The sequence below is a fragment of the Anopheles funestus genome, chromosome 3RL (genome assembly GCF_943734845.2).
Source record: "Anopheles funestus chromosome 3RL, idAnoFuneDA-416_04, whole genome shotgun sequence".
NCBI lineage: Eukaryota > Metazoa > Arthropoda > Insecta > Diptera > Culicidae > Anopheles > Anopheles funestus.
Window position 1 is genome coordinate 13,273,128 of NC_064599.1, and position 15,326 is coordinate 13,288,453.

Genomic DNA, 15,326 nt, shown 5'->3' on the forward strand with positions numbered 1-15,326 from the left:
AAAGAAATAGTTCAGTGGTGTGTCCTAATTCGACCGAGTTTCGATTACGCCTGTTTGCCATGCTGCTGGATGCTGTTTGTTAGTGTGAGAACTTTCATTTTTTTCTTCTTCGCCACCCACACACACACACTGTTCTCTTATCGGCACAGGGTGAAAGTGAAAGGAAAGTGATTTTTGTTTTCGTTTCTGACCATGACCCTACCAAAATGTGCGCCAGCTGATACCACCTGATTCGTGGAAAATGGAATGAATTTATCCGGTGTGGCGAATGGTTGATGGGGTTTTTTTTCTTCGAAAATATTCTGGTTCTTGGAACTGCTTTATACAGCTGACGGTGCTCAGTGCTTTGTTTTTTTCTGGAAGACATTTTATTTGCTCTAGAAAAAGTTTGATTTAAAGGATTCAAGTTTCTATAGTAATCTTAAGGATTTGGAGTTTTCTGCTTGAAATAATTTACATATACCTATATATATATATGTACATCAATTCCAATTCAATTCAAGAAATTTGAAGGAGTCTTCTGAGTCCCAAAAACTCTTTAATTTAACTACAATAAAAACAACTTAAATTACGACACAAAGAACTAAAACTTTAAGGAAGCGGAAAATATCTTCCAAACAAATAAACCCATAAAAAACAACTTCAATAAAAATTAACATTTTAATAGTATAGAGATAAATCTATGCATACGATCATAACCATGCATCATAACCGACGATAGCGTGTCGTGTCCTCGAACAACTCGAACAAACTTTTGAATGTTTTAACACTCATGAGCACACCACTCGTTGTTGCCGGGGTTGCATTACAAATTAAGCCCTTCGAAGCGTGCGATGATTGCATCGTAAAGGTCACCATTATCCTTCCGTCGATGGGAATCCTTCCACAACCGACTCTGCTAGCGACCAAAAACGCTAAGCAATCTAACTTTGAAATGATAAACCATTTCACCCAATGTAATAACCGATAACACCTACCGATGCAAAAACTTTACCATCCGTATGACATGCCGCGAAACATGCGTCTTCCAAAAACGCTAGCGACATGGGTACCGCCCCACAAGACAGCTCCTGGGTGTGAAATTTGCATCCATTGCATTTCGATGCACCGTAAAACTTCGTGCAATCCGTGCAAAAGCTTTTGTCCTTTTCGAACACAGCTGCGTAGGGGTGACGGGAGGTAAAAACTCCCATTCTTTATCCGTTTTGCACACTCGGTTCACAATGCCAAGCGCGGGAGCACGATTGCTTCGGTTCTAAACTTACCAAATGCGAGATTGTGTACGACACGATGGTGAAGGTAAGCGAATCTTCGCTAGTGGAACAATAGCAAAAACCGTTCTAAGAAAGCTGGCGAAAATCCGCAACTGACAGCGTGAAGACGGGAACATCTTCTCGTGTGTGTGTGTGTGTGATGCTTCCCCACACCTTCACATTGCCAGGACACGGAAAAGGAAAACTTCAAATTAACAAAAACCTTCCGCCAGACACGCGGCACAAAACTGTGTGCCAAATCTGTGCACCCGTCATCGAAAAACCCGACAAAAGCCGACGGGTTCTTGGTCTTGGGAAAGTTTCTCCTTGCGGCTATGCCTTATGCCCGTGAATAGACGACCAGTTTCTGAGCAAACCGAACGGGCAAACGTTACCATCGCGTCTTTGCAGAATGATTCGTGGTCGATCGTAGCATTAGGAAGCATCTTTCATCATACTTCTCCGTGGCGCGAGCATGTTCCTCACGCGACCTCGCATAAGCTACAATCACCTGGGACTGACTCACTGGGTGAAAATTTATCACCTTCAAGAAGGTTCCCTCCAGAAGTTGCCTTTGCATACCGCATAGTGACCTGAATATGCGAACGGGGATGCTCGCCGAGGATGCTTACGATTCGACTCCTGCCACGGAACAAAAACGCTTCCCGAATCAGTTCGCGACGTAGAATTGAAGCGGAAGAAGGCACACAAAAGAACTGGTCGAGGAAGGGTTGGGGGGAGCGGGAATGGGGGTGGAAAAACCACCAGGACAATGCCACGACAAACGAATGTTTTCCTCATTCAGCAAAGCCAAACTCATTAAAATCTGTCATCCGGTGGTGGGCGCAACTGGGGGACGACACTGAGGAGAGAAGAAAGCACAGTAGATGGTCCAAGATGGTGCACGATAGAGCGTCCGCAAGCTGAAAGAAAGCGAAACACTCCACTCCAAAGATGCAGATTATATCGTGTAGCGCATAACCGGGACGTGCGGCAAACTGGAACTTCTTCCCGCAATCCTACAATCACAACAATCTGGTGACGAAAAGTGAGAAAACTGTTTCCGAAAACTGAAAACCTACTTATCAACCGGCCGGCCTTTCTTCGCGTTTCGGCAGCGTAACAGGCACAACTCTAGGGCGATAGTGACAATAGCACCGCGAAATCACAGACGCACAGGCGGAACAACTCCCGCAGCAAACGAAAGTGTGCCCCGCGTGGACTGACAAACCCTGGTGCCTCCCCGGGGGTGACGCCATGTCTGGTCCGGGAAAAAGAGGGAAAGAATAAACAGCACGCTTCGCCGCTCAAATGGGCCGCCCCAAACTTTGCAGCTTGATTTTAAATCAAGATAATGAAATTAAACAACACAATTTCAAAGTTTAATTGGACCAGCCGAGGACTAGCCGAGGACGACGACGACAACACCGACAAAAAGCCCACGCGCGCACCGCATTCTTACCGTTCGTTCGTCGGTGTCAATTGGTGTCGGTTTCAGTTTGATTCGGGCTTCTCGGGTTTGACGCTGGGAATTTAAGGCATAAGGTCAGGTGGGTTTTGTGACAGAGGTTTTGTACACCACCGTCTGAATTAACTTCACAGGAAGTAATGATAGGGATGAGCATGGTAGGGCCGCGAAGACATTACATTCACCGGCGACTCCACTGTAAGCTTTTGTGTAAAGCTTTACAAAAGCATTTTGCTTTTCTTTCCTGTGAAATTACGGATTACGGTATGACGGTTTTAGGATTTCCGACCGGACAGTGAGCATGCTAATATCGTGTTAGTTAATCGACTCCATTTTGTGCCAAATTCTTGGCCCAATATTCGACGTCTGCTATTCAACACGAGCGCTATAAGCACGGAATGAAGTATCCTTTAAAACTGCTTTCACAACCGTACTTAAGACTTTAGTAATGTTCTCTATTGTTGTGTCAAAAAAATGCTAAAAAAATCAAACATCTTGCAGTTTGTACGTCAAATAGGATCAGAATTTTAAAAAAATCAGATTTTAATTCACCTATATTTTATTACCTTTCTGCTTCACATTAAGTCGTTCGGTTAATTACCCAAGGGTCGGATTTTTAAATTATTGATACCCCAAATCATTCGAACATATTAAGCACCAAAAGACTATATAAGAAGTACAAAAAAACCCCACAAAAATCAACAAGGACATCCAACTAGTAATTGGTTAGGTATATAAACGTCTTCTCAACCACCAAACTCCGCGCAAACAACACTTGAAATTCTCATCCTCCTCATCAACCTTCAAGTCAATAATCATAATTTTTCTCATATATATTTTTTTTCTGCTCCAAACTGCTCCAAACGTTTGTGGTCGCTTTGTTCGTTCGGAAAATGAAAAACCACAAAACAATTATGCTGCGTTCCGCAACGAACAAACAAAAAAGGGGTGAGAAAATATACAACCCGAGCACTGCCTAAGATATCATTCCATTACTCATTCATTGTCCGTACGATAATGGTGAACAAAGTAAAACAATTTGATTGGGAACGTAAAAGTGGGAGAAAAAAAGCAAACCGATGTGAATTAACACCTTCGGCGTATGCTTAACCCAGCGTCAAACGGAGGGCACGTCAGCAGGAAAGCAGCTAGAAAGGCTAATAAACTTTGTGGTATTGAAAATCAACCACCCAAACTTACCGCCAACGCAGCCAAGGGTGAGAAAATGTGGAAAATTGTTTAACTGCGCGACACAAACTGTCTCAAGGACGCGAAGGGAAGTCACGCGTTATGTCACGCGCCATGACTTGAAAAGTTGCTTCCAACTGATGGTGATAAATACGTTATGAATGCTACTTGATAAATTAATTTCGTAATGGATACTTTGAAACGAAAAAGTCAGAAAATTTGAAATATGATATAAATGAAACCATGCCACACTAAAAAAGAGTTTACAACTAGGGCAAGCTGTTCTTCGCACGAGGTTTTTTTTTAAACAAAGTGCATATGTACAATTAAGATTGAGCGTGAAAAAGCCAACATTTGCTAACTGCTGTAAGCACACCCGCTTTGATATCCTTTTGCCTTTTTTGTTCAACAAATTCAACCGTTTTCCACTAAACAGAACACACCTGGAACTTGGATACGTATCGCAGGCAAGTGGCAAACTGTTGATGATAAAGAAGGATTATCAGCTTCCCTATATTACAGCTCTCTCTCTCTTTACCACTCGTACCGTTTTTAATCTCACACAACATACTACTCACTTACACGTCACGCGTGAAAAATCCCTCACAGCAGTCAAAGTGCCGCCAGTAAAAAGACTCGCCTTTAAGCATCTCGCCATGCTGACAGTATGCAGATTTTCGGAACGCTTGTACGCTCATACAAGAATCGTGTACCCAAGTACACAGTGTCCCACAAGAGCAAAGAAACATAAAATAGTGTGCGCAATGTTTGCTGGAAGCTCTCCACAAGTATAAAGGGAAAACGACGGTCCAGAAAGCTTCCATTGCTGCCACTACTACTATGGACGCTACAAGAACTTCTCAAACAATGCCTTCTTGTACCTCCACCCGAGGGGGGTTTCTTGCCTCTTCTTGAACATCCCAAAAAACCGGGTTGATCCCGCAATCCCGCAATCCGTCGGAGCAAAGTTCAGAGTTCATTAAAATTATGACTGCAACACCGCCATCATCGCGCGGACGCTCCAACGGGAGCAACTGTCATAATCCGCTATTGTTCGCCCAGTAACGCCAGACCGCTGTTACCTGTAATCCCTCGCGGGAGTTAGCTTTAGCCAGTGTGGCAGACAAACTTTAGCACCATTCTTCGTTAGAGATGTGTGCCATTGTTCCCCCCGGGGCCCATCTCATTCTCGCACATTCTCACCTGTGAATGCTAGGTGTCAGAACACTATGGGTGCTCCAGTTTTCCAGATTCGCGAATAAAAAAACCGGGATGAAAATGTACAGATATCCTGAAGTGGAACAAGCATCTTTCTCATGGTACGCAAACCACTACCACTCTAATTATTGCACCTGTGACACATATCCAGTTCACTCAGCTGTGGTGTGAGTTACGTCTGGAGCATGATCTCCATTGCAATGCAGTTGTAATAATTGAATTAAAGATACCGCTTTTTCAGCAAGTTAATTAGAACAATAATCAATTATGAGAAAAAGTTTTATATTTAAAAACATTTTCATCTAAATACTAAACGATATATTTGTTAAGTCATGAGCATAAAAGTTTGTTCAATTTTTGAAATGGCGTGATGTAAAAGATGTTTTTTTCTGGTTTACTGTCTGTAAACCGGAGATGAAAAAATAAAAAAAAACACACAGTTCATCAGTTTCGTTCCTTTTCACTTGACTTGATCATAATTTTTCGATAGAAAAGCCGCTTAAAAATAATTAAAGGAACAAACTTTGAACAACAACAAAAAGCAACTCACTCAACGCACAACAACAAAAAAATAAACTTCTCCCATAGCATCACTTTTTTTTCCTCCCCATTTTATTTTTCAAACCTTCACAACAAGCTGCACTAGAGGCATGATAATAGGATCGAAGTACAAGCGTCAAGTACTTTGAACAATTCAGTAAAAAAAAAACTCACCGACGTTCTTTATGCTTTCACCGTTCAAAACATCACTACACTTTGTACAACTTTTGCGTTTCATACTAACCTTTCCCGAATATACAAGCTAATGATGCTACATTTCCGGCTCTTTTGACTTTGGGGAAAAAACATAATTTTTCCTCCCCAAACTTGTATGAATTCTTTTTTTTTTTTTTTGATGCGTTAAAGTTTTCCTCTGTATCTTACACGAATTTATAACTTCTATAAGTATGTTTTCGATCGATCCGTGCGATCACAAACTTTACGATTGCGATCAATAATAGAAATGTTCTAAAAATTAACAATCACCAGAACAACTATGTAAGTAAGAAATGCTTCGTTCCAACGTATAGCTGGACTACATTCAGCAAAGCTCATTAAAGTGCTCACGTTTAGGCGGATTGAGTTGTAAAAGTTCCTCCTTCGTCGTACATTCCCACAACGTAACGGTTGCCGTGGTGCGAAGTTGGCAAGCATACCCATCTTTCCCGTACGATTCGTTCGGAATAACCAACAATGGCCCCCCGTCCGGAAAGAAAAACTACATACCTCCAAGTACAGGTACCAACAACCAGAGCAAGATGTACGGTCGGATTGTAGCATCACGCCGACACGGGTACCATTTAACGGTAATGGCAAATTACAGACCCATTTGTGCTTGGCTACAGCGTCATCTGCTATGCCTACGGTTGCAGAAATTAAGCGGCCCTATTCACCCCTCCATACGATCCCCACCAACTCTGCGGGCCAAAAACGGCACGAGCCAACAAATCTGATGCAAGCTTCATGACCATGTCATGTAGTACACAATCGCGGGTGGAATTATTTATGCTCACCGATCGGTTCCGATCAGATTAGAACTGGTTAGCTTCTCTTTGTTTGCATCAGATGGACAACATTACACCTCAACGGGGAGCGGGAACCAGCAGGAAAAGAGTAACCAGATCAGATAAGATGCGGCAGTGGTACTTTGTTTTGATCAACCGCAACATGTTGCCTGATGGTAATGATTGGAAATCTCCATTAAAACTACTGCTAATGGGGAAAATGTGCAAAATTTGATCAAACTCAATTTAATTATTGGAAACAGAACATTTAATGGATATTATGTCGTTGAGTTTTCATGACTTTTAAAAGAAAACTAACCTCAAACATTGGATTAAGAAAGGTTTCATTGTCATTCATTGTCGGTATTTTACCGATAATGTAAATAATACAGGAAGAGAGAAATTCTGGACTATTTTCACATGGAACAATGTTATCTCCACTCCAATGTCCACTCCAATGGACCAACAAAATCAACTTGGAGTTTATGTTGATTTTGAATTTTTTAATCATTCTTTAGGTTTAAACTAAGAAAACACCAAAGTCATAGTTTACTACTCCAAGAGGATTTTTATCTAAAAATGCTCAAAATTAAACATCACAAAAAAGACACAAACATAATTTCATCCCAATATTTATTCTACGGTGCCCACTGTGCAATGTCCAATGGAGTTTGACTTCCTAATTTGTCAGAATGTTGATTTAATTTTTTTAAAAGATAAGACCTGAAAATTGGAACAACGGAAGAAAATCAATGTAAGATCATCATCAACATTACACTGACATACTTTTCTGGCAGCTGCCTGACATTTACACCGGTACCACCAAGTGTGATCAAATCCAACTGCTGCTAATGAATGCTTGGAATTCAATTAAGAATTTCATCCTCCCTTCCTTCTGCATATTGCATTAAAATGGTTAAGATTGACCATTGCGCCTGTTTTACAAGCAGAAACAATTGCAACGAATCATCCACAAATAGATCGCATCGTTTCGCATCCACCAAGTTGTCTGGGAAGATCGTCCAAGGTCTTTGGTCTTCGTTTCTGCTTGCCCGGGTGGGGGGTGCTCCCTGTAGACCAGAGACAGTGCTTCGATCGAGCTTTTCCCATGAGCCGGAAAATCAAGAATAGACAAACAAGTACTGTGACCACCGTGAAGGGCACACAATTGTGCAAGAAGCTCTAACGGACCTGAATACCTGAAGATGCATACACTCAAGGCAATGCGGCTGGAATGGCCGTAATGATCGTTTTGTTAGAAGGGAGAAAACAACAACAAAAAAACACGTTGAACCCACGGAACAAAAACACCCATACCTAAACTGGGGCAACCTTGACATGATCCATCGGTCGTTTAAATGCGACCGATTCGAAAGGGATGCCACTTCTAACGTTCACATCTTCACACAGGGTTTGCACATCCTCCCTCCCGCGGTGTTACGCCATTCGGTGGCGTTAGCATCAGAATGGAATGTGCAAAACCAAAATTCAAAAAACGGCCTTGCTCCACGTGCCGGCAAAGCAAAAACAAAACAAAAAAAAGATAACATTCGACGGTGTGCTGTAACCTTTCACACCATCCGAATAAAGCGTGTCTTCGTTTGTCGCCGACCGGAAAGTGAAAGCATCTCGCGCCGCTTCCAAGCCGAGTGACGAAAAGATGTCAGATTTTAAGAGTCACATGAAAGCAAAGCGTTGTTTTATGTCGCCGTGTGCTGATACAATCGTATAGTCAGCAAAACACGCGGCCTGTAAGATTTATAGCTTGAAAGGGAAGCCCCGAAAGCGGGGTTTGCTGCAAAACAAGTTACCAAAAAAAAACGAGCAAAAACAAAGAACTAAACCTTTACCGGCAAAGCGAACGGGAACATCATCATTAGCTAATCGGGCCGCTAGTTACACGCTAGTTGGTTAACTATGTAGGAGTACAAATTACTTGGTGTTGGCTTTTGGAATTAACGTGCCGGTTGATAAATGTCAGCCGGTGGCGGTTTCGAATGGTTGAGCTTTCGGAATTTTTGCACCAAAGATTGGAAATGTGAATTGAAAGTGGTTCCCGTTCACCCACTGCTTTGTTTGGGAAAAGGAGTTTGCAAAATGAATAGAGAGCTGTTGTATGAAAAATAAGGTTAAGAGAATCTTTGCATGATCCTTCACCTGGTTACAAGAACCCTCTCTTTTGAAGGTTACAGCGATATACATTGTCATGTACTCGTTTCATGGAGTACTTCAGCAAACCAAAATTTGTATACTAAATTGAAAAGCTTTGTTTCTTCTTTCTATATGAAATTTTAAGTAAAATACTTGGCACAAAATTTAAACGATTTCAGCAGATAATGTAATGCAATTCTGAATTCTAATCCAGCACATTAAACATGACATATCAATCTATCAAACGTGCACGTACTTATGGTGTCAGAGTGGTTAGCATTATATTATGTGAATGTTTTCCAACATTTGCTTTACCGCAGCATCGTTCCAGCTGTCCACGATACGTCCAAAAACTGTCACTAAAACACAAAATTATGACTATTAATCAGCCAATTAAATGCGATGTGCTTCGGAGCACAACACCCTGTGGTTTGGGGCGTGCACGATGTCCTCACATCGCCCTGGATCTATTTCAACCGATTCAACCATTTGCCAGCGACAAGTGGCCTGTTAGCCTTCAACGAACAAATTCAATCTAGAAACGCTAGAACATCCGAAATGCGACCTCACGTGTAAAACACCTCCAAGCGCTCGGTCATGCGAGAACGTCAATGAGGCAGAGCGCGCGCGCGTTCGCTTGTAATCCATCGACACATTTCATTTAATCAGAAAATTGCCAGTAACCACATTCCGCTTCCTCGTCGTCATCATTCGCGAATCAGATTCATCCTTTCTGGCTTCTCTCCTAAAAATGGGGGGGGGAAGCCATGTTTTTTTTTAGTTTGTTTCGTTCAACTTGCGAAGCGACTACGCTTGTCTGCTTCCGATTCGTCAACTGACAACGCTCCAATAACACTTCAACCGACACACTCTGCGGTACGAACCCCTGTCAGTGTGGTAAGTGGTTCGGGATGGGGATACTAACCACATCGGCCCTTTGGTGGGTGGTGTACATCATACTGGAAAACCTAGACTAGCGAGCAGGATTATTAGTTTTTCCATCCCATTATTGTCATTAGCGTACGGTCTGCTGGAGACGTCAGGGTCCCTTGCCTAGTGCCTGACGGTTACAGCGCTACAGCCCTAGAAACCAGGTTCTGCCCAACGAGATTTGGAACACACCGTAATCACGATGCTGATGATGATGATGATGATGTACCGCAGCTAAACTGAATTCGTCTCAATTTATAGCTTCACTCATCTTGCTTCTGTTTTGCTTATCCCATCTCTCTCTCTCTCTCTCCATCTTCCCTCCCCTTCAACAGATATGCTGAATTCGTTGCACTGATTGCAATCTCGTGCACCCTGTTCCTGTTTCTGCACACCCAAAGCTTGACGTCACGGTTGCGCGAAATGGAGGATCGACTGCAACCTCCATCCTCGCTGTCGGCTGCCAGTGGTTTGAGTGGTAATTCAATTAGCCAAGGTAAGTCCCAGTTTTCCCCCCCAAACCTTTTTCCCAAAAGCAACACAACGGTTTTACCGTACGAGGGAAGTTGCAGTACCTGTGGGATGCATCTGGTGGGAGGGGATTCTTTTTTGGCAGTAATACTAAAACACAAAAGCTGCACGTTTCCCGGATGTACTTCCCGTGTCGTGTGTGAAGGTGTCAATCGGGATAAAGACCCATTCATACTGCACTGCCATCGATGTCAATTTGGGATCAGTTGTACAAACGAAACAAGATGGAAATGGTGGTATGACGGCGCTTCGTGAACGAAGGAAGTAATTAGATCACTCAACAGACTGCAGTACAGCATTTTTAGATCAGCTGTAATTTTCATCTATTGTTCTGAGAATAAAATGCGGGATGCTTTAATAAAGTTTACTGTGAAGTGCTGCTATAGGAAAACAAAATTCTGGCGATCACCTTTCAGAAGAAATCCATCTGTAGTCTATAGGAATTCTTTTTTTTCCAGCTGCTCTAAGTAAGATTCTAATTAAATGTTAAATTATATTTACCTTCACTAAACATCCCCTGCCAAATGGCAATTTTAATAGAATCTACCCCCCCAAAAAACACCCTTTTTGATCCGAGAATGGTAATGCTCGGAATAATTAACTAGAGCAAAATCGCAATCTTTCATCTGATCTTAGCCAATGATTCAGCACCGTTCTCCACACTTTAATTGTTAATGCAAATGAAAACGGCTGCGTGTGATGTTTGCCGCACTAAAATTATGCCACTCGTCCCCAAATTCCTCCTCCTCATCCACCAGATCACGCACATAAATTCGTACTGAAATCGTTCAAAATCGAGTGTGTCGTTGCGGTGCTTCCAGCGACGTAAAAGATAACCCTTTGGTGCCCAATTTCGGGCCAAAACGGTCGTCCATTATGGGCTTACACAACCGATTCATCACTCACAAGAAAACACTCAGACTCAGGCACGAAATGATGAGCCACCTACTCTAGTTGATTGACATAACCAGAGACCATCTGCAGACCACACTTGACGCATGGCGACGACCGTTGATCCAGCACGGTACGTTACACTATTTTAGGGCTTGCAGACTCAATAAAGAGTGTACTGTTTTTTTTTTTTTTGGTCACTTTTTACATTTTCTCTCTGCTCTTGCACTACCTTCCATAATTGTACGCAAGCTACCTATCCATAGTACGCAACCAGGGCTGTCCACACTGCACCATAATGTAGGGTCACAAACGACCCCAAAAGCCCACGCCACCTCTTTTAAAGTCATTCCGAATTCCCGTCCCGGGGTTTTTGTCTATCCATCGGATGGAAAAGCATCAGCATTACATCGCGTAACTCGGAGAAATGGACCGATCCAAAAGATCTCCGGTCCGTCTAATGGGAATAGCTAATGAAACGCATCTGTGGACATGATGGTCAGCAGTGTTTACGCACGGGCCAAAAATTGCCAACCCATTACAAGCAATTAAACAGTCCAAATACGATGAACGATCGGACTCGAGCGCACTGCTATCGACATTCAATTGGCTCAGAGCTTTTATGGTTTTGATTTTGACCATAAATCAAAGTCTGTTTTTTTTTCTTCAATCTCATATGTTTGACAACCTACGGTCCTGAAAATTCCAAATACCGTTCCTCTATATTTTCTTTCTAGTGTGCGGGGGAAAAGCCTAATTGAATATTTATAATTATGTGCACACTTAGAACCCGAATGGCAACCCCTTTTTCCTCTCTTCTAAACCTCCATATACTGCGTTATGTTTGTTTTATCATTTTCATTTATTTAAATTCAACCCCACCATCACATCGCAACGCATACGATCCCTTGATTTATTGAATTTCTTCTACTGTAAACTGTTTACTGTATAATTATTTCACCCCAATGCACACAATGATTGGGGTTAGTAGGGTGGATGGTTAAGTCATTTTGTATTCTAAAGAAACACGCTCAAATCAAATATTGGCTGGAACCAGCATTGGAAGTTTGATGAGGTACGAAAGGATTGTGTTGAAAATTCAAAATTTCAAGCACTTCAAAGTCGGTTTTAAAATCTTGGTGGTGTTGTAAAGTTATTTTTAAAAAAGTATTTTTTTCGCTCTAAAAGAAATATTTGAAACATTCGATTCATTTAGAAAACAATAGTGTATTGGAATGCGTTCGAAGCGTAAATTAATTCAATTATCTGACCAATTAGCATGCAGTGCAGAACAAATTAAAAACTAACATACCATCAATACAATATTATCTATCAATTATCCTAATTTAATTAGAATGTTTGCATAGTACAATTATTTCTAGAACACCCCCGCCTGCGTCTACTTGTCCATTCCAATCGAAACCATAATTCTACTGAAATAAATATCCCTTGCAATCCCATGAATTATCCCACCATCGGAAAGTATAGCACGATTGGTCCACTCCATTTCTCAGTTTAAAACACACACTCCGGTGGTGTGTGGATTTGCGGCCAATAATGCGCATTCCAAAACAAAGCGATTCCTTCCATCTCAGTACCCTTCACTGGCACAAAGCCAACGGTGCGTGTTGAAAAGCTGTGTTTTTCTCACCTTCATCTTCTACATTTTCCAAGCCCCATTTGCGATCCTTTCCCTTCCCTTCGCAATGTATTGACTTCTAACGTACCCATTTTTTATGTATCACAATTTACATCAATTTAATATCATTCGATGGTGTTTGCGAAGTACGATAAGCCGCACACACGCAGACGACGGGATGACGGGATGTGTGGGAGTGCAGTTCCCTAATCATCGTCGAACATGTCACGTTCACCATACAGCCACCTCCTTTATAGCAGGTTGCTTACAATCCTATTACCTCACACGCATACACCGCGTGTGCGCATTCCCTTTTAAGCGAACGCAAAGAACACGCGAATGTCAAATGGAGGGATAGGTTTTTCTTTTTTAGTATGTTTCACTCGAATCCGCTCTACTCCTTTGGCCGTTACCGTTTTTGAAGCAATTTTCATCTCCAATTCTGTCATCAAACCAATTTAAGGGTTGCAGCAGAGCAACTGGGAAAATGTTCGACCGTGCGGGGCGGACGTGCAACGGTACCAACACCAACACGCAAGCATAAAACTTAATGAAGCATAATATTACAATCCAGCCGGCAAAAATATGTTGCATAAATATTATTACCCCGATGGCAATTCGAAGCAATTGACATGACCCTGTTCACGCGTGCTGAGATGGCGTTGGAGCCATTAGTGAAGTGAAGAACGGAGAACGTTTTTGGTGGGGCCGTGTTTTTTTGCTTTTTTTTTTTTGGTGGACGTCGACGACTTTTCCGGCACCGTGTTGACGGTGAAAAGTCGAAGAGTCGTGAAAATGGGAACGGAAATAATGTTACGAAGAGGCAATCCTTTCTCACTCCATGTTTTTTGCACACTTTTCGTTCGGATTTTGGCTTTTCTTTTATTGCGTTTTTTTTCTCTCTCTCTCTTTCTCAAGCGATCCTCGGGCAAATGCGGGAAAATCATTTTTCCACACACGGGTACTAAGGAGTTTTTTTTGCCCCCAATGGCAGCAAGATAGACACAACACCAGTGGTAACCACATCCACTACTTGATACACAATTCTCGAATCAAAGCCAATCGAAACCATCCGGAAGCGACCGGGCATGAAACGTGCATGAAGTGAAAATTTATTTATTTGATTTTTCCGGCTTCAGCACTCCGATCTTTCGAGCCCGCCATTTTTTCTCTCTCTCTTCTTTGCCCGTCTGGCTTCTGTTGCCTTTATATCCATTCACCGATCGACTGATTGGCGAGAATTGTCGGGCTTTCGGTTGCCGTGCATCGCACACGGGGAAGAAAATATCTTCCCAAGGAAGATGGCGAGTCAGTAGTTTTAGGTTCATCGTTTATACGTAAGGTGCTGTGTGTGTGTGTGTGTGTGTGTGTATGTGCATGTTTGTGTCTGTATTTTAACGGACTCACACTGCCTGGAGCACAGGCGCCCAGCAGTCCCAAGATGAGACGCCATTTATCGTACGGTCTAACCCGCCCAAGTGCAGCATCCGCATGTTTTGCCAAAAGGGGTTCGGTGGCCCCTTCCGCGAACCTGAGGAGGAAGTGTTTCCGGTATTCAATTTATGCAGCACACGGGTTTCCCTTCATCCTCTATATCTCTCCCTGGGTTCAGTCTCTCGCTCTCTCCCCCAAAAACCCAGCCTTCGCCTCCCGGACAGGCTCCTTAATCGACTGAATCGAACGTGAACGGGGGGGATCGAGTTCTGGCTCCTGCAGCGCACAAATCAACGCTACCCCGATCGTAACCGTGCCACACCATTTTAAGCTGCGTGTTGTTTTCATTTTTCCGCACCAAACTTACCGATGCACTTTTTAATTTATTGGAAAACCACAACCCCATGGCGCACTGGCTGTATGGTGCAAAACCGTGAAGCTGGGAAAATGGCACCCACCCGTTACCGCGCGCCCGCTGCTCACCGTCGCCGATTTTGGGGAAGAAAAGCTGAAGAAAAAGGAGTTCTTGAGTAGTTTGACTTTTTGGCCGTTCGCCATGGAACGGCATCGGTTACGAGTCTTGTTTCTTTCCGATCCACACACACACACACACAGACACACAGAGACAGACAGGATGTGAACCACTTGAGCAACAATAACTTTAACATCTTCGTGAATCCAATGTTCGCCGCTCGATATAACAGGGAAAACGTTTACAATTTCTTTTTATTTTTTGCCCATTCTAACCATTACAACCATGGGTGCCATGTAAGGTAGCCATTTTTCTCCACAACTTAATGATAATTTTACACACTTCGCACATACAAAACTGATAAAACTATAAATCTTCTTACAATGGCGAATATCCAGAGCTGAATGATGCATGCCCCAAAATTACGGCGAGTGCCATATAAGTGCCAGCTAAGAAAACAAGCAACTTGAAAGTGTTATTTTTATTTTTCGTTAAGTCAATTTTTTTAAATAAGCATTAAAAGTTGCCCCGTCATTACATGCTTAGCAATTGTCGCGTTTGCGAAAGCGACAAAAGTAGCTCAATTTTCCAAAATAATTTTGCGATT

General features: G+C 42.5%; 1 protein-coding gene across 1 annotated transcript in view; it reads left to right on the forward strand.

Annotated features, from left to right (window-relative positions):
- LOC125771479 (heparan sulfate 2-O-sulfotransferase pipe) overlaps positions 1-15,326 on the forward strand; it is a 117,044-nt gene that overhangs the window by 63,969 nt on the left and 37,749 nt on the right. The window contains exon 2 of the mRNA XM_049442145.1: positions 10,088-10,248. Within this exon, the coding sequence (XP_049298102.1) occupies positions 10,088-10,248 (161 nt within the window). The remainder of the gene's footprint in view (positions 1-10,087; positions 10,249-15,326) is intronic.